Source organism: Equus przewalskii, chromosome 19 (genome assembly GCF_037783145.1).
Source record: "Equus przewalskii isolate Varuska chromosome 19, EquPr2, whole genome shotgun sequence".
NCBI classification, from domain to species: Eukaryota; Metazoa; Chordata; class Mammalia; order Perissodactyla; family Equidae; genus Equus; species Equus przewalskii.
In genome coordinates this window covers 34,654,868-34,678,482 of record NC_091849.1, presented here as the reverse complement: position 1 = coordinate 34,678,482, position 23,615 = coordinate 34,654,868, and the positions used below count along the sequence as shown (strand labels likewise).

The 23,615-nt window shown below is 59.4% G+C and overlaps 1 protein-coding gene across 8 annotated transcripts in view; it reads left to right on the top strand.

Moving 5' to 3' along the window:
* Window positions 1-23,615, top strand: part of GRM4 (glutamate metabotropic receptor 4) — a 116,101-nt gene that overhangs the window by 78,376 nt on the left and 14,110 nt on the right. For 7 of the 8 annotated variants that reach the window (XM_070585840.1, XM_070585841.1, XM_070585842.1 and 4 more), the window contains 5 exons: window positions 1,885-2,020; window positions 4,895-5,049; window positions 7,161-7,301; window positions 20,884-21,084; window positions 21,329-21,465. In XM_070585840.1, the coding sequence (XP_070441941.1) occupies window positions 1,885-2,020; window positions 4,895-5,049; window positions 7,161-7,301; window positions 20,884-21,084; window positions 21,329-21,465 (770 nt within the window). The remainder of the gene's footprint in view (window positions 1-1,884; window positions 2,021-4,894; window positions 5,050-7,160; window positions 7,302-20,883; window positions 21,085-21,328; window positions 21,466-23,615) is intronic. The other variant, XM_070585845.1, reaches the window with a different exon arrangement.

The following is a 23,615-nucleotide window of genomic DNA, read 5'->3' as shown; positions in this document are numbered from 1 at the left end:
TGTGAGAACTTCCTGGGGCAGGGATGTGAGAACTTCCTGGGGCGGGGATGTGAAAGTGCGTGTGTGTCACGTGGCCCCAGGCCTGACAGGCGCCTGGCACAGGGCAGCCTGCCTTCTAGTGGGCGTACCTTGTTCTCCCCAGAACTCCCCGCCACCTGGCTGCTTACGCCTCCTCCTCCTGAGACTCAGCTGCGTGTCACCGCCTTGGGGCACCCTTCCACACCCTGAGCACCTTGCAGCTCAGACACCTCCAGAGGGACATGGGCTCAGGTGCAGAAGCCTCAGGTGGCCCTGGCCTGGGCCGGGAGGCCATTAGGAGGCCTAGGGGTGCCCAGCCAAGGCGGCTGGTTTGAGGCATTGGCTGTGATCCTGCTTGTGGTGGAGCTGGGCTGAGACCCCTGAGTGGGACCCAGAGGAGGGTGGCAGTCTTAATAAACGGGCTGGCTTCATTAAGAATAGTCCCTCATGCTTTTCCATCAACCAAGCCCTGACTCTGCCACCGGGGGCCCTGGAGACTCCACTCTTCCCCAGTGGGGCAGGGAACTGTGTGGCTTTGGGCAAGCCACTTTTCTCTGAGCCTCAGCTTCCTCACCCGTCAAACCTGGTTGCTGCTAGAAACGGTGGTCCACGATGCTTTTGTACCAGATCAGTGGGATTTAAATATCTGAAGGACACTTGTCCCCCACCAGCACGGAGAGACCCATCTGAGGCCTGGAACCGGCTGGGTGAAGTTGAACGTGCTCCCAGGGTGTCTGGGTGTGAAGCCGGGCCCGCAAGGTACGGGCTCTGCCTCCCAGATGCGCCTGCAGGCTTGGGGCCAGGCTCTTACAGGGCAGGGAGCTCACGAGGCAGGAGATCTGGCCTCTGTCCCTCGTCCGGGCCTCAGCCAGGTAGACCGTGGGCTGGAGAAGGAGACTAGGAGGGCTCCCAAGCCCCCCAACCCCAGGCAGAGCTGCTGCGGCCCCTCCAGCTGAAGCTACACATTAGAATGGCCTTCCCGGCTTTCTGGAGCTCCCTGCTGGGGATCTGATCACAAATAAGATGGGGGGCGGGGGTCAAGGCACCCTGCAGGGCCCGGGCTGTGGTAGGAGCTGGAGAGGGGCCTGCGGGAGCCCGGGAAGGAAGCTGGGAAGACCTGGGTGAGCACTGTGGCCAGCTGTGCAGCATCACTGCCCGGGATGTGTGGTCTGAGTCAGCAGCCGTGCATGCTGCTCTCACCAAGGAGCCTGTTGATGAGCGAAGGCCTGGGGACAAGAGCCCCGGGAGGTGTGTGTGGATGTGGGTGTGGGGCCACTAATGGCCCAGGGTGGACAGTTTGCTCTGATCTCAGATTTACTCTTCCAAAAAACCTTATGAGGTGGTTACAATGAAAATAAGCAATGCTTACTAAGCACTTCCTATGTGCCAGATATTACTGTATTTGTGTGCATTAATTCACTTAGCTTTATATCAACCTATGAAGTAGGTAGTATTATTATCTTCACTTTATAGATGATGTATGTGAGGCACAGAGAGGTATCATAACTGCCCTGAGGTCACACAGCAGTAAGAAGCAGAGCCGAGATTTGAACCCAGGCAGTCTAGCTCCTAAACCCAATGCTGTATTGCCTCTTGCCAGCAGCCTATTTTATATATGGGGAAACTGAGGCACAGAGAACTTAAGTGACATGTTCAGGGTCACCCTGCTAGTGAGTGGTAGAATGAAAATTTGCACTGTGGCTGTTCTGACTGCACAGCCTATGCCTGCAGATCAGGACGCAGGGGTTAGGAGTCAGGCTGGGGGACCCCAGACTTGGTCTCCTGCTGTGAGCATGTGTTGGGCGTGAGTGGGGAGAGACTTGGGCTCCCCTGCTGGCTCCAGGCTGACTGGTGCCCTTCCCGCAGGGGGTGTGTGCATCGCCCAGTCGGTGAAGATACCGCGGGAGCCCAAGCCGGGGGAGTTCGACAAGATCATCCGGCGCCTGCTGGAGACCTCGAACGCCAGGGCAGTCATCATCTTCGCCAATGAGGATGACATCAGGTGAGGGCAGGTGACAGTGGGGGGACTGGGGGCCAGGCTTGGGGAGCGCCACTGGTCCTGTTGGAGACCTTCCTGGACAAGCAGACCCCACCCTGGGATCCAGAGAGCTGGGGTCCGGGAGTGAGTGTGCGGGCTGGGAGACCCCTCAGCCTGGGGCACAGGATACTGCTGATGGCACGGCTCCCCATACCCCTCCCTGTTTCCTGCATCCATTCTACCAATCAGGGATGGTAAACAAGTGCTTTAATGGAGGGGCTAAGACCATGCACTTGGGGCCACAGCACCTAGGTTCTAATCCTGCTCTACATCCTGCTAGCTGTATGACCTCAGGCAAGTTTCTCAACCTCTCTGGGGCTCTTTTCTAGGCTTGAAAAAAAGAGCTAATGATACCTGCCTAAGAGTGTTGTTAGAGAATTGAATGCAGAGTAGTGGGGAGAGGCCTGGGCTGGGGCACACAGTCATGGTGGGAAGTATCGTCACCTCCCTGGGCCCCAGTCTTTGAGTGTGAAGAGCGGGGACAAGTGGGCTGTGGGTGCCAGGACCGTAAGTGCAGAAAGCCTGGGCCAGCCACCTCTCCGCACGTCTGCCCTGGGTCTGAGTCAGAAACTCAGGGGCACTTAAAGATGACCCTTGAGTGCCCCACTGAAACACTGCCTTCCGGCCTGTTCCCTTGCTACCCTTGGAGACGGATGTGGGGGCCAAGATGGGCCAGACCTCGAAGTTCCCCGGTCTGAGGGGAGACATCTCCTGCTCTGGGTCCTGCGGGGGAGGCATGGCCCCTGCATTTGCAGAGGAGCTGAGACAGCAGATGTGGTTACGCTGTCAGAGCCCCCGTGCCCTCAGGCGGCCTCTGTCCGTTGGCCCAGCCAAGGCTGCCTGTCTGCCCCCACGTGACTCCCTCCCCGTCACTGACCAGCGTCCGCTCTGGGCCCCATTCTCTCCCACACCTTTCCCACTTGGTAAAGACCCCGTCCTGGACTCCTGAGTTGCAGCAAAACAGATGTCCCCCCGGAGACGTTGCCCGGTCCCTGCAGGGACAGATCGGGGAGGTTCTGGAAGATCAGTAAGGTCTCCAAAGCCAAAAGGGCTGACTCGAACGGGTGTGTCTCAGGCAGAGAAATACCAGGGAGGGGGAGTCCTCAGAGGCCCCGTGACAGCTCTGAGCCCAGCGCAGAGGCTGCTCCCCGCCCCCTCGAAGCTCACAGTCCCCTAAGTTCTGGCTCTGGATGTTCTTGTCCGCAGGTCAGCCAGCCCCGGGGGCGGGAGTGGCTCCTTCTGAGCTCTCTTTCCTCACTTGAGTCACCAGTCCCTGCACTCCGCCCCCCGTACCCACCCAAAGCCCAGCACTACCCGCACACCCCGCCCCGCCCAGATATGCCCCGACTGCTGGCCTCCTGCTCAGCTGGGATGTATCCTGAGCCGGGAGGGAGGATGAAGGCGCTGGGTCACTGTCCCAGAGAAGAGGCCCCTGGGGGCAGGGGGAAGGGCCTTAGAATGACTCCCCAGGTGCTGGAGGAAGTGTGGTGGGAGGCAGGGGCATTTCTGGAAATCCACATGCATTTTCAGAAGCCAAATAAACCCAGAAGTAAAAATAAACCCAGGTGACTGCGGGTGGAGGGCTGGGAGCCCTGGTCATCTCTGGCTGGCCGGATGCTAGCAGGTATTAATAGGGCTGCGGCGTGGGTGCCGAGAGAAGCCCCACCTGCGATTAGTGTGCCCTGGGGGGCTGCCCTGGAAGGTCGAGAGTCAGGAGATGATGGAGGAGGGAAGGTGCAGGCTCTGGGGCCTGGGAACATGTTTCTCCCTGGCAGCCCCAGGCCGTCCTGCCCTAGCTGGCCACCTCCTGCACAGGCCTCACAGCCACCCCCAAGCCCTTGGGTCTGTGTCCCGGCCCTTACCCATGGGAAGCACCTGGCCAGTTTCTAATATCCTGGCCTCTCACTTGCTGTGTGATCTTGAGCAAGTTGCTTGCCTCCTCTGTGCTCCAGTCTCACCCTGTGGAAGGAGCTGGGTTGGGGGAATTCTGCCCAGTCCTCCCTGGTTTTCTTCTCCTAGAAGATGCTTTGAGGGACCATTTAGTTCATATATCCATTAAGCATTGACTGAGCGCCTCCTGCGTGCTTGGCCCTGTGCTGGGCTCCAGGGTCCCTGACTTGATAAGACCACTGTCACAGTGGGACAGGGGAGCGGGGTGAGCACTTGGCTGCCCCCGCACTTCCATCCATCCAGGCAGGGTGTGGGGAGCTGCTCTGCAAAGGACCTGGGCTTCTGGCACAGAAGGAGGTGGGGTGGCAAGGGCACTGCTGGCAGGGGAGCGAGTGCAGAGGGGCGAAGGGGTGTGTGTGCAGGTGTGACAGTGGATGTAAATGTGCGAAGGGGCTGAGGGATGTGGCTCCGGGCGGCATGAACTCGAGAGGATGGCGGGGGCAGATGTAGCTCCAGGGGCCTGAGTCAGACCTGGGGCAGGTGCAGACCGAGGGACACAGGCGTGGTCTTTGCAGGGATAGATGTAGCCCTAGGGGACAGGAATGGCTCTGGGGGAGCACACTGGGCCTGTAGGCAGGTGTGGGCCTAGGGGCTAAGGGTGCACGTGTGGGTGAGGGGAAGCCACAGGCTGATGGGCATGTGTGGGCCGGGAGTGGGGGGATCTTGAGCCTGGGGTTCAGGCAGGGATGCTGGGGCAGCTGTGGGTCCTCGGCTCATGTGGGCCAGGGGTGGGGGATCCAGACACAGCCTAAGCTACAGGCATGGGCTGTGAGGGGGGCAGGTGTGGGCCTGGTCTGGGTCAGCCAAGGGCCCCCGAGCACGTGTGGCCAGGGTGGGGGCAGTGGCAGGGCAGACACGGCTGGGCTGGGCTGGTGTGTGTTCCCACAGGCGCGTGCTAGAGGCGGCACGGAAGGCCAACCAGACAGGCCACTTCTTCTGGATGGGCTCGGACAGCTGGGGCTCCAAGAGCGCACCTGTGCTGCACCTGGAGGAGGTGGCCGAGGGCGCTGTCACTATCCTCCCCAAGAGGATGTCCGTGAGAGGTAGGCCAGCAGGCCTGGACGGCACCCGCCAATCATGCCCACCTCCGCCATCAGCGTCATCCCTGACTGGTCCTACTTATTGCAGACCCCTTCCTCTCCCACTGTCATCTTCCCACATCCTGCCTCTCCTCCTTCTTGGCCCACAGCCTCTTTGAGCTCAGGTGTTGGCCTGGGAGTCCTTTCTGACCACACTCGATCCAGCCGGTTTCAAATCCAGATTCAGGACCCCCCTTTCTCCCTTCTCTGATACTTTGGGTGTGGGAGACGTGTGGCACGTACAGGAGGCTCGTTTATCAAGGACTGTCCTTCATCCCTCCCATCCCCTCTCCCATCTGGGACAGAGGAGGCAGGCCCTCCCCTGCTTGGAGCCAGTCTTCATCAGATGGGGGCCGGGAGCTGCAAGAAGAAGGGGCTGCGCCAGAGCGCCGGGGCCTGCCTGCAGAGCCTGCCTGCATCAGGCAGGCCCTGGATGGGGTCGGGGATGGGCCTGACCTGCTCGGCGTCCTTTCCTCTTGGGGCAGAACCCACAGTCACCCTGGGGAGGAACAGTCTGGTCTGGCTGGACCCTCGCTGTGCATGAGGCATGAAGCTCCCATTAATGGCCCCATGTGGCAGGACCTCCCTGACCTCACGGTGGGGGAGGCGGGCTCCCGGCCTTCACCCCTGCCTCGCTCCGTTCAATAGGGTCCAGCACTGATGCAGCTGGGAAGGCCTGCAGACACTTGCCTCCACGGAACTTTCCAAGAGCCTGAGCCCTGAGCAGGAGAGGGACTTGCTCAAGGTCACACAGCAGTGTCCTCTGTTCACCCCGAGGGAGCACAGGCAGCGGAAGTTTCCACGTCATCCCTCTCGGCCTCACCCCATGATAAACACAAAGTAACAGTAACTAGGCTATTGGTCCCTAGAGATGCCAGGCCCCTTACCGACGGCCCATTTAGTCTTCCCAGCAGCCACATGCAGCAGACGAATACATTAAGGCTTAGAGAGATTAAGTGACATATAGCAGCTATTAAGTGGCAGAGCTGGGATTTGAACCCAGGGTTTGCCTGACAAGTCCCTCTCTTTCTGGGACGTGAGAGAAGCCGTTAGAGCAGTGGTTCTCCTCTGGGGGTGGTTTTGACGCCCCAGGGACATTTGGCATTGTCTGGAGGCATTTTTGCTTGTTACAACTTGGGAGGGATGCTACTGGCGTCATGTGGGTTGAGGCCAAGGATGTTGATGGACATCCTGCAATGCACAGGACAATGTGTTCATAGTGCCAGAGATGAGAGACCCCATTCTAAGCCGAGTGGCTCCCCCCAATGCCAGCAGTTCTCGTACAGCTCTGACAGTCATTCAGTCCTCACCTGGACCCTGCCGGAGGCGGCAACCTGACCACTTGCTGTGGGCCCCTTTGAACTTGCATGCCTTCTGGCCCGTCCCAAGCAGCTCAGTCAACTGTGCACATTACACAGAACAGTCATTGTTGCAGAAGGGGCACTGGGAGGAGGCGGAAGGCAGTATTCGCCTGCCAGCCTGCCCACCCCGGGATGGGGTTTTCTGGGCTTAGAGTAGAGTTGATGAGTCCTGTGGAGCATAGGGAGGAGGAGGCTGCATCTGTCAATGATGGGGAAGTTCTGGACTTCAAGGGAGAAGATCCAGGTCCTGGTCTTGCTGTGTGACCTAGATCATCCCCTACCCTCTCTGGTCCAGTTTCCTCTTCAGAACCAGAGAGCTCAGGTGCTTCCAGCTTTGGGCATCCTTCGCCGGGTCTCTGCTCTAAGCTCAGGAATCAACCCCCTACCCTGACCCCGCTCCTTCTCTAAGCAGCCGGATGTTAGCATTTTGGCGGTTAAAAGGTGGCGGAAGCATCTTCACCCTGTACTTCTCTTCCACAAAGGCAGCAGTTGTAAGATTACACATGCTCCCCCTGGGACTTGAGACAGCTCTTTTCATTTTGAATGAAAAGAAATGCTCCACATTTTGTTTTTTCCGACTGGGCCCTGGATCAGAGGATGTGCACTTCCCTCCCTGCCTCCGCCTGGGCCATCTCTAAGCCTGGGGGAAGCGGGGAGGGCTGGGGCGGGTGGGGAAGGGGGGCGTGAGGCCCTGACGTCCTGGTTCCCTGCCAGGCTTCGACCGCTACTTCTCCAGCCGCACGCTGGACAACAACCGGCGCAACATCTGGTTTGCCGAATTCTGGGAGGACAACTTCCATTGCAAGCTGAGCCGCCACGCGCTCAAGAAGGGCAGCCACGTCAAGAAGTGCACCAGTGAGCACGCGTGCGGGCGGACCGGCCTTCGGGGGCGGGGCTGGGGCTGGGGGGAGAGGGTTGGGAGCCCGAGCAAGGGGGTCTGCAGCCCGCGGCCCAGGCAGCGGGGAGATGGGGCTGCGCCTGGGGGCGGAGTTGCGGGCCGAGGGGCGGAGCCTTAGGGGGCGGGTCCTAAAGGGGCGGGGCCAGGGCAGATTCGGTCTGACACCAAGAGGTCTTGGGGGTGACAGGGCTTAAGCTGGCAGAAGCCACTGTACTCTCTCGGAGAAGCCATCGGTGACGCTTCCGAGTGGGGGACGGGGCTCCTGGGTCTCCGCAGAGGCGTCGTCTGGCCTATGGACCCCGTGGGGTTCATCTGGACGTCCTTAGGTCGAGCCCAGAGAACTGACCTAACCCCAGCTGGCCAGTGAGTCCCGATGCTCACCTGTCTGAACACTTTACAGAAACCATCTCTAACCTCTCGGGGTTCTCTTAATCACTCAACAGACACCAGTTTGACTCCCGGGATGCACCTGGTTCTGTTCTCAGCACGGTGGATATAGCAGTGAACAACAGAGCCAGAAATCTCTTGGAGTTTTTATCCTAATGAAGAAACAGACAATCAACAAGATAAATAAGTAAATATAGAATATGTCAGAAGGAAAACGTGCGGTAGAAACACATAACACAGAGAAGGAAGAGGATGGGCCCCCTGCAAGGTGGCATTTGAACAGAGCCCTGAGAAGGACAGGGAATGAGCCGTGGAAGGGCGGGCCATGGGTCCACTTTACAGAGCCGAACGCAGAGGCTCAGAGAACCTCAGTAAAGGGAGCTGAGTTCCCACAGAGGGGAGGTGGTAGACAGGATCTGAACCCAGGCCTGATCTAGGCCCGCGGCCCCCTGGGGTAGCCATCTGGGTGCAGCCATATGTGGATACGTTCTGATGTGGGTCCTTGTGTGCTCTTGGTCTGGGCAGCTCTGCAGCAGGCCCCGGCCTCAGTGACATGGGGGGAGCTCTGGTGTCCCTCAGCCTGGGAGGTGCTTTGCAAGGATGATGAACTCCCCCTTATATCCTCCTGGACTGACTGGTGCAGGTGGGCAGGGGCCGGATGAGCAAGGGGCCACTGAACTAGCCGCAGGGACATGCTGTGTGCAATCCTTGCCAGAGAGGTGGTCCACTGGGACCAGGGGGAGGGAGCATGATGAGGTGGGCGTTAGGTGGGGAGCATGCTGCCCTCTGGTGGTCAGGGGCCACTGGGAATCATGGCCACTTAGGACTGTGGTGTCCCTTGGGGGCCCAGGCAAGTGCACATGTGGGTGTAGGTGGCGGTGTGTGACTGTGTATGTGCATGAGTTGGTATGTCTAAGGGAGAAGGGGTTTGTGTGTGTGTGTCTGTGTTTGTCTATGTAGGAGCTTGTGTTCCTGGGTTAGCTAATAACCCATAAATGCCGCTGTTTATTATGCATCTGTTGTGTTCCAGACACTTTAAAGACATCATCTCATTTCACCTTCATAACAAGTCTAGGGACTTTTGTGATCCCCGTATTATAGAGGAGGACGTGCAGAGGCAGCGAGGCCAAGCAACTTGCCCAAGGCTGCACAGCGAATGCCTCCCTCAGGCAGAAATGAGAACGGAGGTGTGAGAAGTGTGGGAGGCTGAACCTTGTGGGGAGGGTGACTCTGCTCCCTGCTCACTCCTCTTCTCCCGGTGTAATTATTGAGAGCATCCCCTTTAATTCTCAAAAGTGCCCAAGTGGGGATGGAAAATTGTATGTTCACCCTGATTCTAGGCCACCAGACGTGGCTTTGGGATGGGGATGGGTGAGACTGAAAGTGGGGGAAAGATGGATAGCAGGGGCCTCTGGGCCCGTGTCTAGCCCACCAAGGGTTAGAGGCTTTCTGGCATCACCTCTTGGTCTGGGAGGGGTGGTAGAGGAGAAGGCCTTGCTCAGTGCCCATGGGTGCTGTCCAGACTCCCAGTGCTGGGGATTTGCAAAGGCCTCCCTGGCGGGTGCACAGGGCCAAGGGCCACCTCTCGAGCAGCCCCGAGGGCAAGGGCGGAGTGTGGGCCGACTGTCAGAGCAGGTGGATGAGGGGGATCAGAGCAGGACTCAGAGGAGCTCAGGGCTTCCCTGTGAGCCTGAGACAAGCTCTGCACCCTCCCTGGGCCTTCGCTCTCTCATCTGAGACCTGGGTTTGCTGGTGAGCCAGCCCAAGGGGTCTCGGGACGAGTGAGACAGCGTTGACAGAGGCACATGGTGAACTGTAAGATGGTGGCTCTGCAGCCTGGCTGTGCCTTACAATCACCTGCGGCTGCTCCACCCCCACCCCCACCCCCACAAAACAGACCCTCAGGGGTGGGGCCTGGGCCCTGGATGTTTTGAAGGCTCCCCAGGTGGTCTCTTGCGTATTTAGAGCTGGAGACCTTGGGCCGGAGCAGTGGTTCCCAGCCTCGAGCCTCGTTCACACTGAATTACCTGGGGAGCTTTGAAAACTGCTGATGCCTGACTCCCACCCCCAGACATTCTGATTGAATTGGTACTGGATGCAACCTGGGCATCAGGATTTTAAAGAGCGCCCCAGGTGGTCCTACTGTGCAGCAAAGTGTGGGAACCACAGGCTGAGAGGGAGAGGTGGGTAATGGGAGGGAGGACGGCATGCACCCCAGGAAGGACGGAGGGTGTGAGCAGAGGAGCAGAGCTGGCATGAGCGTGGGGAGCGTGTGCGGGGGGAGGCCTTGAGGACGGCACCTTGCAGCTAACCTGGATCCTTCTTGCTGTGTCTGAAGCCCCAGCAGAGGCTGGTAAGAGTCTTGAGTGGCCCCAAGTCAGTGTGGGGAGCTGGGGAGCCCATCTGTCGTCTGTCTCTGGGTGAGGGGAGGGCAGGGGGCTGCTGGGAATGTCTGTGGGACCTGAGGCCCACCCCTGGGGAGGGGAGGGCGGGGGCTGCTGGGAGTGTCTGTGGAACCTGAGACCCACCCTGGAGGAGAGAGAGGCAGCTCTGGCTTCCCCATGGTCCTTCCCAGGTTCGAGCTGAGCTGGTCCCTTAGGCTGGGAGGTCTGGGGTGACCCCCACGGAGTGCTGGCTCTGGACTGGGCACCTGGGAGGGAGGGATGGGGGAAGGACTCACCCCTGGGTCTGGGTCTGACTCTGCCTCCTCCCTGCTGTGTGACCTTGGACAAGTCATTTAACCTCTCTGAGTCTCAGAAACTTGTCTGTAGAACAGAGAAGACATCCTCCCTCTCAATGGATTGTTGTGAGGATCAGAGATAAAGTGTATGAAGAGGCTGGCTGAAAAATGATGCCTGTGTTGGATGCTGATAAAATGGTGTTGTCTTCGATATACAGGGGGGTGGGAGAGATGGGATTTACAGGCAATTAGGTAATTATCAGTCCAAGTGTGTTGGTACTGATTCCATCTGTCAGCTGTAGGATCCCGGATGAGGGGGTCACCATCCCAAGGGTGGGTAGAACATGGGTGCTGCACCCATTTTACAGAAGGGGACACTGAGGCAACTGGAGAACATCACGGCACTAGAGATGTGGCAGAGCTGGACTCACACCCCGGCAGCCTGGCTCTAGAGCTGGGGCCCCACCTGCCCCTCCCATTCCTTCCCTCCCACGCCTCGGGCCCCCCTCTCTCTTGCCTTTGCCTGGCTCTGTATTCTCCCCGACTCTGTCCCAGAGCCTGGCTTCCCACTCGCCTCTCCCAGGTGCCTGCCCCGTCAATACCGGTGGCCTTGGATTGGCCCACTCTGGTCCCTTGATGCCAACAGACTTGATGGTCGGCCTCTGCCTGTTTCAGCGCCAGGCCCCACCTGCCCAAGGTCTCACAGTGAGAAACTGCCACTCTTCCGTGCGCCGGTCCTTTGCTTTCCAAATCCATCCCTTCCACCCCAGGTCAACGGTGGGCCAGGTGACCTTCTGAGAGTGTGGGAAGGACCTGCTCATCCTGGGGCCTTACCCTCAGGAAGATTCCATCCGTCCTTCAAGGCTGTCTTTGAGACAGTTTGAGGGCAAGTACTTTATTTGGGAGGGATCCCAGGAAACCCTGGTAGGGAGAGAAGGCAGCCATAAAGGGTGTGAAACCAAGCAGGTGACCACTGTGACCCCCTGGAGCTCTGCTCGCCCTTGGGCTCTGGAGACAGAGAGGAGCACACCTTTCCGTCATCCCTCTGGAGGCGTGAGGGAGCTGGGGTATGTATACACCAACACCCGTCGATCACTGTGGCTGCTCCTGCAGGGCATTCACTCCTCAGCACCTCCAGCCTGCCAAGTGGCTGGGCAAAGAGGGCTTCTGTGCCTAGAGAGAGTCTCAGAAGAGTGGCAGGTGCTGGCGATTGGAGATTGGGCTGGTGGGTCTCCAAGTGGTAAGGGTGGGGGGTACGGTGGGCCCCCATCGCTTCTCAGACATACAGCTATGAGACTGCTGCAGACTTGGGTGTGAGTCCTGGTGCTGCCGCTTCCCAGCTGCATGACCTTGGGCAGGTCACTTCACCTCTTGAGGACTCAGTTTCCTCATCTGCAAAAGGGGAATCATGTCACCCACTCCCGTCCCCCTGGAGCCGGGTCCCCAGCACAGTGCCTCCCTCACGGCCTCCTGGAGAAGGGATGGAGGGGATTGCAGGAAGCACGTGCGGGTGGCCCAGGCTCACCCCCCACCTGAGCGATCCAGGGGTCACTGAGCGGGCGCGTCTCTGCAGCTGTCAAGGCCTGAGAGAGGGCAGCTCCCGCCTCCCTCCTCGCCTCCTGGCCCCCTCCCTGGGAGCCTGCAGAGCAGGGTGTGGGAATTAAAGCCGTAAACAAGGCAGATGTAGCATCCGTCTTTTTGACAGCACTGCCAGCCAGGTGATGGCTGAGCAGAGGAAGGCCCGGTTTATGAGCAGATAGGAGAAATTTACTGCCTGCCGCTCCCGGAGGCCGAGAGCTCTGAGAGGGAGGGCGGCTGCGTGGTGGCTGGGGACGTGTGGGAAGACGCCGATCGCCCAGCCTCTGCTGAGAGCAACAACGGCAACAACGATAATAGTAACAGCTAATATTTATATAGTATTTGCTACTTGTCAATTTAGAACTCGTCTGTTCTAGCGTTTTGTGTTTAAATCTTCATAGCAGGCCATTTTACAGATGAGGAGACTGAAGCACAGAGAGGTTAAAGACTTGCCCAAGGTCACAAAGTAATAAGTAGCAGAGCTGAGATTTGAACCCAGGCCATCTGGCTCCAGCGATGTCCCCCCTTGGGCCGGTGCAGATACCCTAGCCCTCGGGCCCTCCTGGCTATTCCAGCCTGGCTTTGACGGATCTTCCCGCCTCCACAGTCCCACGGGAACCTGAGGAAGCCCCCTTCCTGGGGGAAGGAAGGAGGACCAACGTTTGGAAGTACCCACTGTGCGCCAGGCCGTGCTGCCTGTTAGAGGAGGTCGCATTTGCTCAGCCGTCAGCTGGTGGTGGCCAGAGGGGTCCTGGGCCTGCCCCTCAGTGCTGCCGCTCACTCGTTCAATTGCATTTACTAAGAGACTGACTGTGTGCCCAGCCCCGTGCTGGGCTCTATGAAGGAGACAGACCTGCCCCGGGGAGCTTTCCCTGCAGGTGGGAGACAATCTGGCCTTGCGACCACGTGGTGTATGAGGGCGTGGGCCCAGTAGTCCTCAGAGAGGGCAGATCCGGGAGGCCTCTTGGAGGGACATTGAGAGTGCTGGAAACTAGGGAGCTTGCACTTGTAAGTCGGGAAGTCAGAAGTTGTCGCTGGGAAGGTGATGCTTGAGCAGAGACTTACAGGCAATGAGAGAGAGAGAGGCATGTGGAGACCTGAGAAAGAGCATGCTAGGCAGAGGGCACAGCATGTGCAAAGGCCCTGAGGTAGGCTCATACCCGGCGGATCTGAGAAGCAGTGAGGAGGCCCCTGTGGCTGACGCAGAGAGAGCAACAGGTAGGAGATGAGGTCAGAGAGGCGGGGCGGGGGTGGCACAGATCACGTGGGCCTCCTAGGCAATTTGTAAGGATTTGATCTTTTCTGCAGAATGAGAGAAAGCCATTGCAGAGTTTGAAAGATGACTGACGTGATCTAATTTATGTTCTAAAGGCTCGCTCTGGCTGCTGCCTGGAGGAGATGGGGGCGAGGGCAGAGGGAGACCAGATGGGAGGCGAGTGCTGGAGGCTAGGTGGGAGGCGATGGGAGCCGGGAGCAGGGTGGTGGCAGTGGAGGTGGCAAGAAGGGGTCAGATTCTTTATAAGTTTTGCCATGTGGTGCAGAGTTTGCTGCAGGATTTGAGGTGAGAGAACGATGACAGAAAATCAAGGATGACTCGGGGGTTCCTGGCCACACCCTGAGGTGGGGGTGGGAGGGTCAGGCTGGGGCGGAAAGTCAGGAGTTCTGTTTAGGGTGTGTGGGGGGTGAGATGCCTGTGGCGGGTCCAGAAGTATAAGGTGTGTGAGCTGGAGTGAGGGGAGAGGCCCGGCTGGCCTTGTAATTTGGGGAGTTGTCAGCATACGGATGGGACGGGCTGTGGGCAGCAAGGGGGTGAGTATAATCAGAGGTCCAAGGACTGAGCCAGGGCCACTGCATGTCCAGGGGTCGGGGAGGAGCTGAGAAGCAGCAGCAGGGAGGCAGCGGGAGGCAGGGGGAACTGGAGCATGGCGTCCAGAATGGAGAGAGCGTGGGGAGGAGGAGTGACCGAAATGTCCCATGCTGTGTAGGGGCCAAGTGTGACGAGGACTGAAGTTTCCCTGGAGAGGCGGGTGTGAAACCCAGAGTGGAGCTGAGCAGGAAAGAAACTGATGACAGTGAGTCGGAACAACTCTTTGGAGAAGTTTCATTGTACACAGAGAAAGAGGAACGCTAGCTGGAGGAGAAGTGGGATCAAGACCCTCCACTTGTTTGTTTAAACGGGAGAAATTAGAGTGTATTTCTGTGTTCATGGGAAAGGTCAGGTAGAGGGAAAACTAGATGCTGCTGGAAGCGGAAGCTTGGCTAAGGGACGAGGGAGAGGGCACGTCCACGGCTGATTGTGATTCAGGTCCCCAGAGCTGCGTCCCCTTCCCGCCCCGGGCCCCACCCGGCCTGGGAAAGCCGAGCGCAGGCTCCGGGGGCCGAGGGACAGGGAACAGCCATCCTGGGAGCTGCCTGTGCAGGTGCTGAGCGTGGCCTCTGCCGCGGGTATTACTCGTCTCTGCTGGTCCAGGGTGCCAACCTCATTTCACAGACGAGGGCATGGGAGCTCAGAGATGCCAAACAACTCACCAGACCCACAGGAGGCTGAATGAGGGTTTCAAGCTGCCCCCATCCGGTCCTGACACATGTGTCCCATTTCTCAAACTGGGGTCTGTGGGTGTCGGGGGACCCATACTTGAGGTCAGACTCTGAGGGACCCAGGAGCTCTATGATGATTCTCAAACTTTGCCTTTCCGTTTGGTGACCGGCCAGAAGTGGTCTTTACTGATGCAAAGACACAGCTCTGCAGCTGTGATGATTTGCAATTGGAAGTCACCGTCATGGCCAGGCCTCAGCTGCTCGTGGCAGTATGTGCATCCTGGGGTCACGTTCTTGGGGGTCTGGCATGATTGATTTCCTTCAAAAGTGGCCTGTGGCTGGCTCAAGGTTGAGGAGCCCTGGGCGGTACCACCTGGGAGCTCTTGGGGCCGGAAAAAGAACACTTGGGGGAGTCAGGAGCCCACCCCCGCCGGGCGGGTCCCTCCACCCAGCCCCTCGCACCTTGGCTTCCTCGTCCTGAAATAGTGACCCCATCTACCCAACCAGCAATCCCGCAAGACACCTGGGCTGGCTCAGGGTTCCCTGGGACAGGGGTTGGCGGAGAGCTGAGGCTGAGTTTGGGGGAACAGACCTGGGGAAGGGGGGGCCAGGCTGAGTTGTTTGCAGATACCCCAGACTGGAAAGCAGGTGGCTCGATGGAGGTTCATGCTTCAGGGGAGGGGCCAGTGCTGTGGGTCTGAGGAACAAGAGTGTGACTCCAGATGAGGGAGAGCCTGCCGTGTGACTGCTGGGAAGGCCGGGCAGGGCTGGGGGTGGTGGAGCCTGGCCTCGGCATCAGGATTTGAGGACCCTCAGAAAGCCCTCTGTGTCTCAGCGGGGTGATGGGGACAATGACTCGACCACAGGCGAAGTCAGGGAAGAAGGGGAGTGGGGAGCACAGCGTGGTGGCTTTCCCCCCATCTGTGTGTGGGCAGCCAGCTGACCTGGCCCTTGTCTGCGTGGGGTAGGTACTCCGCGCTCCTCTCATGGCGAGGAAGGAGCCAGCGCATGCCAGGCTGCAGACAGGACGGAGGGAGGCCCCTGGGGTGGGGAGTTATCCAGTGGAGGAGTGTCAGGGAGCGGCAGAAAACAGGCTTATAGAGCGCATCCACGTACGGGGCTCGCTGCTGCGTGTTTTATGTCTGCGCCTCCTTGAATCCTCCCAGTGGCCCCTCAAGGTAAGTAAGATCTCCTGAATTTACATCGGAGGAAACCGACGCTAGGAGACACAGTTACTTGACTGAGTTGTATAGCTGGTCCATGGCAGAGCCAGGCGTCAGGGCCGGCTGTGTTTGCTCCGGCCACCACTCCAGGCAGCTCTCTCTGGGGGGACCCTAGGACCTCTTGTCCTGCTTCCTGGAAGTTTGCCCAAGGAAGGAGGACTGGCATGTGAGTAAATGCAAGTTTCGGTACGTGTGGGTGTGTGTGTAGGCACATAGACCTATGCTGGGTTACACGTGCGGCCCTGCACCTGTGGATGCCGACACTGCCCGTGCCCCTGGGTCCCCTGGGTCCCCTCGGCACTCACCATCCCTGCCTTTACCAATGGAGTTAACGCCCCTGGGAGCAGCCCTCAGCCTGAGACTGGCGGGGGCTGGGGTATGTGTCCCCTCAGGCAGGCTGACCCTGAGGTGTGCCCTCCACAGTCTGCTGGAGGTCCCCAGGGGGTAAAGGAGCTCCCCCGCCCAGGGTTGCTGCCTTCCCTTCCCCATCCCACTCCCCATGCCCCACAAGGGCGTCCAGGCATCGCCTCCCAAATAAAAGCCTTGCACGCAAATCCTTGTCAGGACCTGCCTGTGCAGCTTCTCAGCCGCACTGTGGGTGAATCCAAGTGACCACGTGCTTGTGTGAGTGTCATGCTGATTGGTGTAGCTGTGTATACGTTGTGCGTTTATATGTTTGAACATGGAGAGGTGAATGGACACGCGTTTAAATGCATGCAGCTTTGTGTGTTTCTCCCGATGTGTGTAGGTGTGAAAATATGTGAGTGTGTATGTGGTTGATTTTGGATGCTTTTGTGTGAGGGGGCCGCCTTGAGAGAGAGAGAGAGAGAGTGTGTGTGTGTATGTGTGTGTACACACACATGAGCGAGGTAGAACCCAGGAGGATCTTGGCTGGGTGGGGCCAGTTGTGGAGAGGTGAGGGAGGGAGACAAGGAGGAACTCTGATTATTTCAACCTTGAAAACTCATTTCAATTACAATTTACAACCTGCAGACAAAGGCTGCAGTCGCCGTAGTAACCACAGCTGCGGGGGGGTTTTGAGGAGGAAATCCCCTCCCGGATGGCTGTCACCCGTGGCAGAGCCAAGCGCCTCTCTGGCTCACTGTGCCCCGGGACACAATTAGGACATCTTCACACTGTTGCTGCTGTCATTGCTGCCATGTAGCTGGAATTTATCTCTTCCAGTAGCTCTCAGAAATGGGTGTCTTGCTTCCTCCCAGAACTGTGGTGCCCTTGCCCGGGCCTGGGGGGCTGACCAGCCCACGAGAGGGTGTTTTCTGACCCCCCTTCTGTCCACGGCCACCTCCCTCCTCTGCTTCCTCTGGCCCCGCAGACAGGGGTCCTTCACTCCTGGCTAGGGGCAGGGCCTGGGCGAAAGAGAGGAGGGAAGGCGGCAAGTCAGGGGCTGGACGGAGGGAGAAGCAGCGGAGGGACAGCTCAGGGTAGTGAAAACTCTTTTGGAGCTGGAGAGACCCAGGTTCAACTCCCAGCTCTGCCTCTTCCCAGCCAGGCCAGTCCCCAGGTGTGTATGAACACCTGATGGGAGCCAGGATGCTCTCGAGATGCTGGGGACGTCACTCGACCACCTGCAAACCTCATTACCTCCTCTGTGAGGGGTGCCAGTCCAGCCTACCTCCCAGAGCCTCAGGGAAGAGAAACTGCCCGGCAGGCGAAGGCCCCGCTGCGGGGTTGTCTGCCGAGGAGAAGGGCGTGTGCAGGGAGCCACACTGGTTAGGGGCACAGCTTCAGACACTCAGGACAGAGCGTCTGTCCTTGTTTAACTTGTATTTGTGGTCCCCCCCGCCCCCCAATGTGAGCACACTCAGGTTCTGTCATTGTGGCTTCCTTCGGAGCTCGAGGAAAAGCCCTGCAGGTTTGAGGGGTGTGTGTGTGCGCGTGTGCACATGTGTGTGTGGAGAAGGCACACTCAAGGGCTGGCACTCCCTTGTAAATAAAGGTTCTTTGCAGGTCACCTCACTGTACCTGTTTTCTCCTCTCAATTGAGGCTGGACTTGAGACAAAAGTCAAGGACAGGAAAGTGTGTTGAGAAGTCTCTAGAAGTCCCTGGCTGGCACCATTACAACTGTGGGGTGGAGATTCTGGAGAGTCAGCACTTAAGGGCCGCTGACAGCCCACAGCACCCCAGAGCCCTCCCCATGGCTGCTCCCCAGGCAGAGGCAGGCTTCCCTGGTGAGGGCTCTCCTGTGGGGTCATCCACACTCCAGCGTCGGTGCAGGCGGTCCTGTGACCCCAGTAAGAGCACTTGGTCCGGGACCGAGTGGTCTGGGAATGGAGGCTTCAGCTGCACCGCTGAGGAGGGACCCCGGGGGAGGCAGGGAGGGGAGAGGCTGAGGGCCGGCTCAGTCGGGAGGCACAGCCGGGTTCTGTGGGCCTGTGTGTCCTTGGTCCTGGGGGAAGCTGCCTCGTCTCTGCCGCGGCCGCAGCCTCCCACTCCGTCCTGGTTAATAATTCAGCTTCTCTCATTGATATGAAGTGACCGTGTGATGGGCGCTGCAGGGGAGCAGAGTGGCATTTTAGGTTCTTCAGGCTGCAGAGGGCAGGACTAGGGCCTGGGGGAGGCAGGGTGGAGTCCAGGGCTGGGGCTTTCCAGACGACCCTGCCCCAGCCATCTCTGTTGCCCTTTGGGGATAGCATTGTCCCTTGCGCTTCTCTCCTGGTTCTCAGAACCTTGTCATCAGAAGCCTCGGACAAGAGGGCAGGCTGGCGAAACAGGAGAATTTGCTTTTTCTGTTCCTTCCCGAGATGCTGTGCCTGGGCCTGTTAGCAAGGCTCTGCCGGCCCAGGGGCTCGGCGGCAGACCGGGCCCCAACTCTTCGGACCCTCTGTGTTTAACAAACTTCCGCAGCGCTTGGCCGGCACCGGGCCTCGAGGACCTGCTGTGAATATGAACCCATCAATCCTCACAGGGACCCTAGCCTGACCCTGTGAGGTCAAGTGCCATCATTGTCCTCATTTTGCAGAGGAGGAAGCTGAAGCTGGAGAGGCGAAGTGAGAGGTCCAAGGTCACGGCTAGAGCAGTTGGTGGAGCTCTTGTAAAACCAGTGCAGTGAGAGCGGGCAGAGGGCCTTAGCTGACCGCCGAGACAGCCAGTGAGGCAGCCTCGAAGCCCACCCGGCCTCCAGCCCCGAGGCCACACCGTGGAAGTGGTGGGCTCTGTCTCGACCCGACAGTGCCACCAGAGCCAAATGGACATCTGCTCCCAAACTGCTCAAGCTGAGTACTGGTGACCTTTGATCTCTGACCCTGAGGTTGAGGTAACTGGAGCCAGCTTCTGACTTTGGTCACAGAGTCTTGGTGGCCAAGGCAGGGATATGAGACGTGCCACCGGCTCTGTGGGATCCCTGGGCAGGTGGGGCCCACTGATCATCCAGTGGCTAAACATTCAGGAGCCTGGGGTGAGCTGCGGACCCCTGGGGTCTCGGCCTGGACTCTACACAATAGACATGGGAGGCTCAGGCCCGTGGCCCCAGGGCTGGCACAGGTGAGCCACTCACCCTACTGTCCACTGGGGAGTGACCTCTGCAAGTTGTGGCACTGGCCCACGGCAGGGAGCCATGTGAGGGGCGGGGGTTGTTATGAGGGCTAATTTCCTTGTCCTGGCCTTGAGGGAGGAGGCTGCAGGTCAAGCTGTGTGCAGGGGCTGCAGCCTCGGGTGGGGAAGCTGGGTTCTGCCCATCCTCTCCCTTCCTCTCCCTTGCCATCCTCCTGCCCCTGTCCCCTCCTCTCCTCCGCTCCCCACTTTCTTGCCCCCTCCCCCACTCTGGCTCATCCCATCCCTCTGGTGTAGTGTGGTGCACAGGCTTGGAGCCGGAGTACCTGGGTTCAGATCCCTTTCTGCATGGTCCTGGAACTCCAGTGAGCTTTTCTGTGCCTCAGTTTCTTCATCTCTATAATGGGGATAATTCCTCACCTCAGAGCATAGTTGTGAGAATTCAGTGAGTTAATAACATATAAAGAGCTTGGAACCACGGCTGGCACGGAGTAGGCACTCAGTAGAAGTTAGCAGCCCTTATTCTTCGTGATCACTGTCACCCAGGGCCCAGGCCAGGAAGCTCCTCCTCCTCCAGAAAGCCTTCCTGGCTTGCTCCAGCCCAGGGACCTCTGTCACCCCCCTCAGAAATCCCCCATTCTGACCACTTGGCACAATAATAACGTGGCTTAGTCCCCTTGTCTGTGCCAAGTGTTTCCTGTTCCTCATTTTGTTTGAGCCTCACAGCCCCTCTGTGAGGCAGGATCATGATCCCCTTTATACTGAGGGGCCATGGGGGCCTCAGGCAGCCAAGGGGTTTGCACAGGCCCCAGGGCAGAGGGGTTGGGTGTGCCTGGAACCCAGGGGGTGAGGATGGGAGGCCAGAGCCCCGAGGCCACCGCGCCCTGGGGAGCTACTGCAGTTTGTGGTGAGAAGTGGGTGGAGGTGGGTTCCCCATTTTGCAAAGCTCAGTCACCCTGGCTAATGGGGGGGGGGGTCAGTGACATGGGAGAGGAGTAGGTGGGGACGATGGTGACTTCTGGTGTCTGGGGCGACTGAGAGGCCACTGAAGGCATCAGGAGGCCTGGGTCCTGAACCCTGAGGGACTGTGGCCCGTCTCTCACCCTCTTTGGGCCTCAGTTTCCCCACCTGCACCCTGGGGTGGGGGCAGCATCTTCTGGCTGGAGTGGCTGCCTCTGGGTGAGCAGCTGTCGGGGCACCATGGTCCTCAGTGACACACACAGCTCCCGTCTGGCGATTCCCAGCCTGGGCGAGTGGCAGCTGCTCCATGATCAGGCCAGGCTGGGCTGGGTGGACAGGCAGACGCCGCAGCCACAGGGAGGCCCCGCGTCACTGCCTTCTGACAGGGCCTGGCTGTTCTGGGGCCTCAGGGGCACAGGGACCAGCGGTCTAGTGACCAGGGCAGTGGACCCCCTGCCCTACCTTCCGGACCGTCCCCCAGGCACCTCCACAAGACCATCTCCCGGGGCGATGGAGCAGCACTGGGCTGGGAGCCAGGAGACCTAAGGGGCACAGACGGGCTGTGCCACTTCTCTGGGCCCCGGGGGCTGCTCTGGTTCCCACCACACGGTCTGTGAGGATGGTGGGCCTCACGGGTGCCCACTCTGGGTGTTCTGTGGCAGACCGCGAGCGCATCGGGCAGGACTCGGCGTACGAGCAGGAGGGGAAGGTGCAGTTTGTGATCGATGCCGTGTATGCCATGGGCCATGCGCTGCACGCCATGCACCGTGACCTGTGTCCGGGCCGCGTGGGGCTCTGCCCGCGCATGGACCCCGTGGATGGCACCCAGCTGCTCAAGTACATCCGCAGTGTCAACTTCTCAGGTGGGGGCACGGTGCGGGCTCCACCCAATCCCGGTGTCATGGGCCATGCAGCTAGAGGAGGGGCCCTGGAGGTCTGCGGGGTGGGAGTGGAGCGTCCCTTCAGATGTCCCCAAGGGGTGAAACCTCCCAAGGTGTTCCATGCCGGGGGCTCCCCAGAGGTGTCTGCCTCGGGCTTATAATCCTCCCCACCTTTGGGTAAAGGCTCAGCAAAGGAACTGAGTGTGTGACACCGCTGGCCCCACAGGCATTGCAGGGAACCCTGTGACCTTCAATGAGAACGGAGATGCACCTGGGCGCTACGACATCTACCAGTACCAGTTGCGCAATGGCTCTGCCGAGTACAAGGTCATCGGCTCCTGGACCGACCACCTGCACCTCAGAGTAAGCGCCTGGCAGGAGATCGGGGCCCAGGAAGGGTGGGGAGAGTCACTCACCCCATCCCAGCCCCTGGGAGGGTGCCCGAGGGGAGGTAGCCGCTGACCAGCCCTGACCCCGGGTTTGATGCTGCCGAGTCGGGGCTTCCTTGCTTGCCCCACTGCAGCCCTCAGAGGGCCCTGAGCCCCTCTCCCCACTGCAATGGAAGAGCAGGGCAGCTGGACTGCTGCTGCCTGTTGGCCCCTGGCCTTTCCCTTGGCCTGGGGCCTGCCTGCCTGCTACCCACCTGCAGGGCAAAAACCTCTGGATGGGACCCACCCTGCAGAGAAATGGCTCAAAGGCTTGGTGGGCGTGGGCAGTAAGGTGAGGAGGGGAGGGCTGCGTTGGACAAAGGAGGACGACGTCTTGAGGCAAAGGGCACAGTTGAATGGTGGGTTCCGCCTGGTGGGTAGGGAGCCGTTTGAGAGTGAGTCCCCAGCGCGTCAAACCACACTGGAAGGCTGTCATTTTTCTGCATGTTATGGCGGGGGACTTCTCCTGGGTCCTCCTAGCCACACTTTCCCAGCTCACGGTGGTCCCAGGATGTGGTGGCTTTCTCTCTCTGGCCCTCAGTGTCCCCAGCTGTGAATAGAGCCGTGTTTTTGGAGGGAAGGACCTGTGGTTCATTCCTGAAGGAAATGCCCATGGACTTGGGCCCTGCCTTGCAAGGTGAAGGGGTGAGCTGTGCTCGGGGTGGGCACAATGTGGCATCTGGATGGACCAGAGAGACTCCGGAGGCCCAGGTCTGTGTCTGGCCTCGGCTGTCCTTGTCCCAGATCCTGGGAGAATTGCATCTCGTCCCCCCGCCCCGGTTGTAATCGTCTCTCCCGGCAGTGAGCCCCTCGAGCTCTTAGAAGCACTTCCCGCTCAGGATCTCCTTTAGCCCTGACCATCTTCTAAGTCAGAGGAAGCATCTCGGAAGACCCAGGCTGAGAGATGTCCCGAAGGCCGCGCTGCACGCGTGGCCAGAGCCCATTCCTGTGGGATGCGCCTCGGGTTGCTGAGTGGAGACAGACAGACGGAACAGGGCGAGGGGAGCACTTGGCAGAGTGGGGCAGTACCGCAAATGGAGCACGCCTCGTTCTGGTGCGGTGGGTGGAGCAGGGGGCCAGTGACTCAGTTCACTCGTGGCAGCAGTGATCCTCGCTGAGCGCCTGTGTGTGCAGCTGCCGTTCTGAGCACTGACCTCTCTGTGAGAGTGACGGCCCTGTGGGCGGGCCCTGTCCTTACCCCATCCCGCAGATGCGGTCAGTGAAGTCCTGGCTTGAGGGCTGGGGTGGCAGTGGACTCCTCCCCTGAAGGGCCCCTCCCCAGTAGTACAGGCCCTCCACCAGCACGGAGTGGGGGCAGGAGGAGGTGAGGAGGGACTGGACCCCGACCGTCACTCCTTCCCTACTTTCTCCTGCCTGCTCGGTTTCGGGTGCGCAGTGGGGCCACAGAGCAGGCAAGGCTCAGGGGCCGAGGAGAAGGTGGCCCCCTGCCCGCCACTGCCTTCCTCCAGGGTCTGGAAGCGGCGGCCTCTCCTGATGGGTGCTCCGTCCGACCTCACCGCTTCTTGCACAGATTCCACAGAGATTCACTAGGCCCCACTGCGGCCAGTCCTGTGCTGGGCCTGCAGACGCAGCAGGGAGACAAACACAAAGCCCCTGGGAGACAGCGTTTCCATTATGACTTCTAGCAGAAGCCACGATAAGTAACAAAGGGCAAAGCAGCTTCATATCTGCTCTCATTGGATCAGGTGGGGAAACAAAGGCTCAGAGAGGTCGAGGTGTTTGCTCAAGGGCACACAGCCAGCTGGCAACAGAACTGTGATCCCAAGATTTGACCATATTCAGTGTTCTTTCTGCTGGAGCCACAGAGTTTTCCAGAACACCCACCATCGCTCTGTGTCCCCCTGCAGTCTCACAACTCTGGTGCACAGGGACTGTCCTGCTTCGTTGCTCCTGCCGGATGGTGGCACTGGTCACTGCTGTGCTCTCTGGCTTCTAGGGGACCTCACAACCCTGTCATGCCCAGAGCCCCAGGACAAGCCTCTTCCTTGAGGTTTTCTTCCACCTACCGTGGGGCCCCCCATCCCTTTCCTCAGCTCTGAAACCCCCCCTCAGCCCCGGAACCAC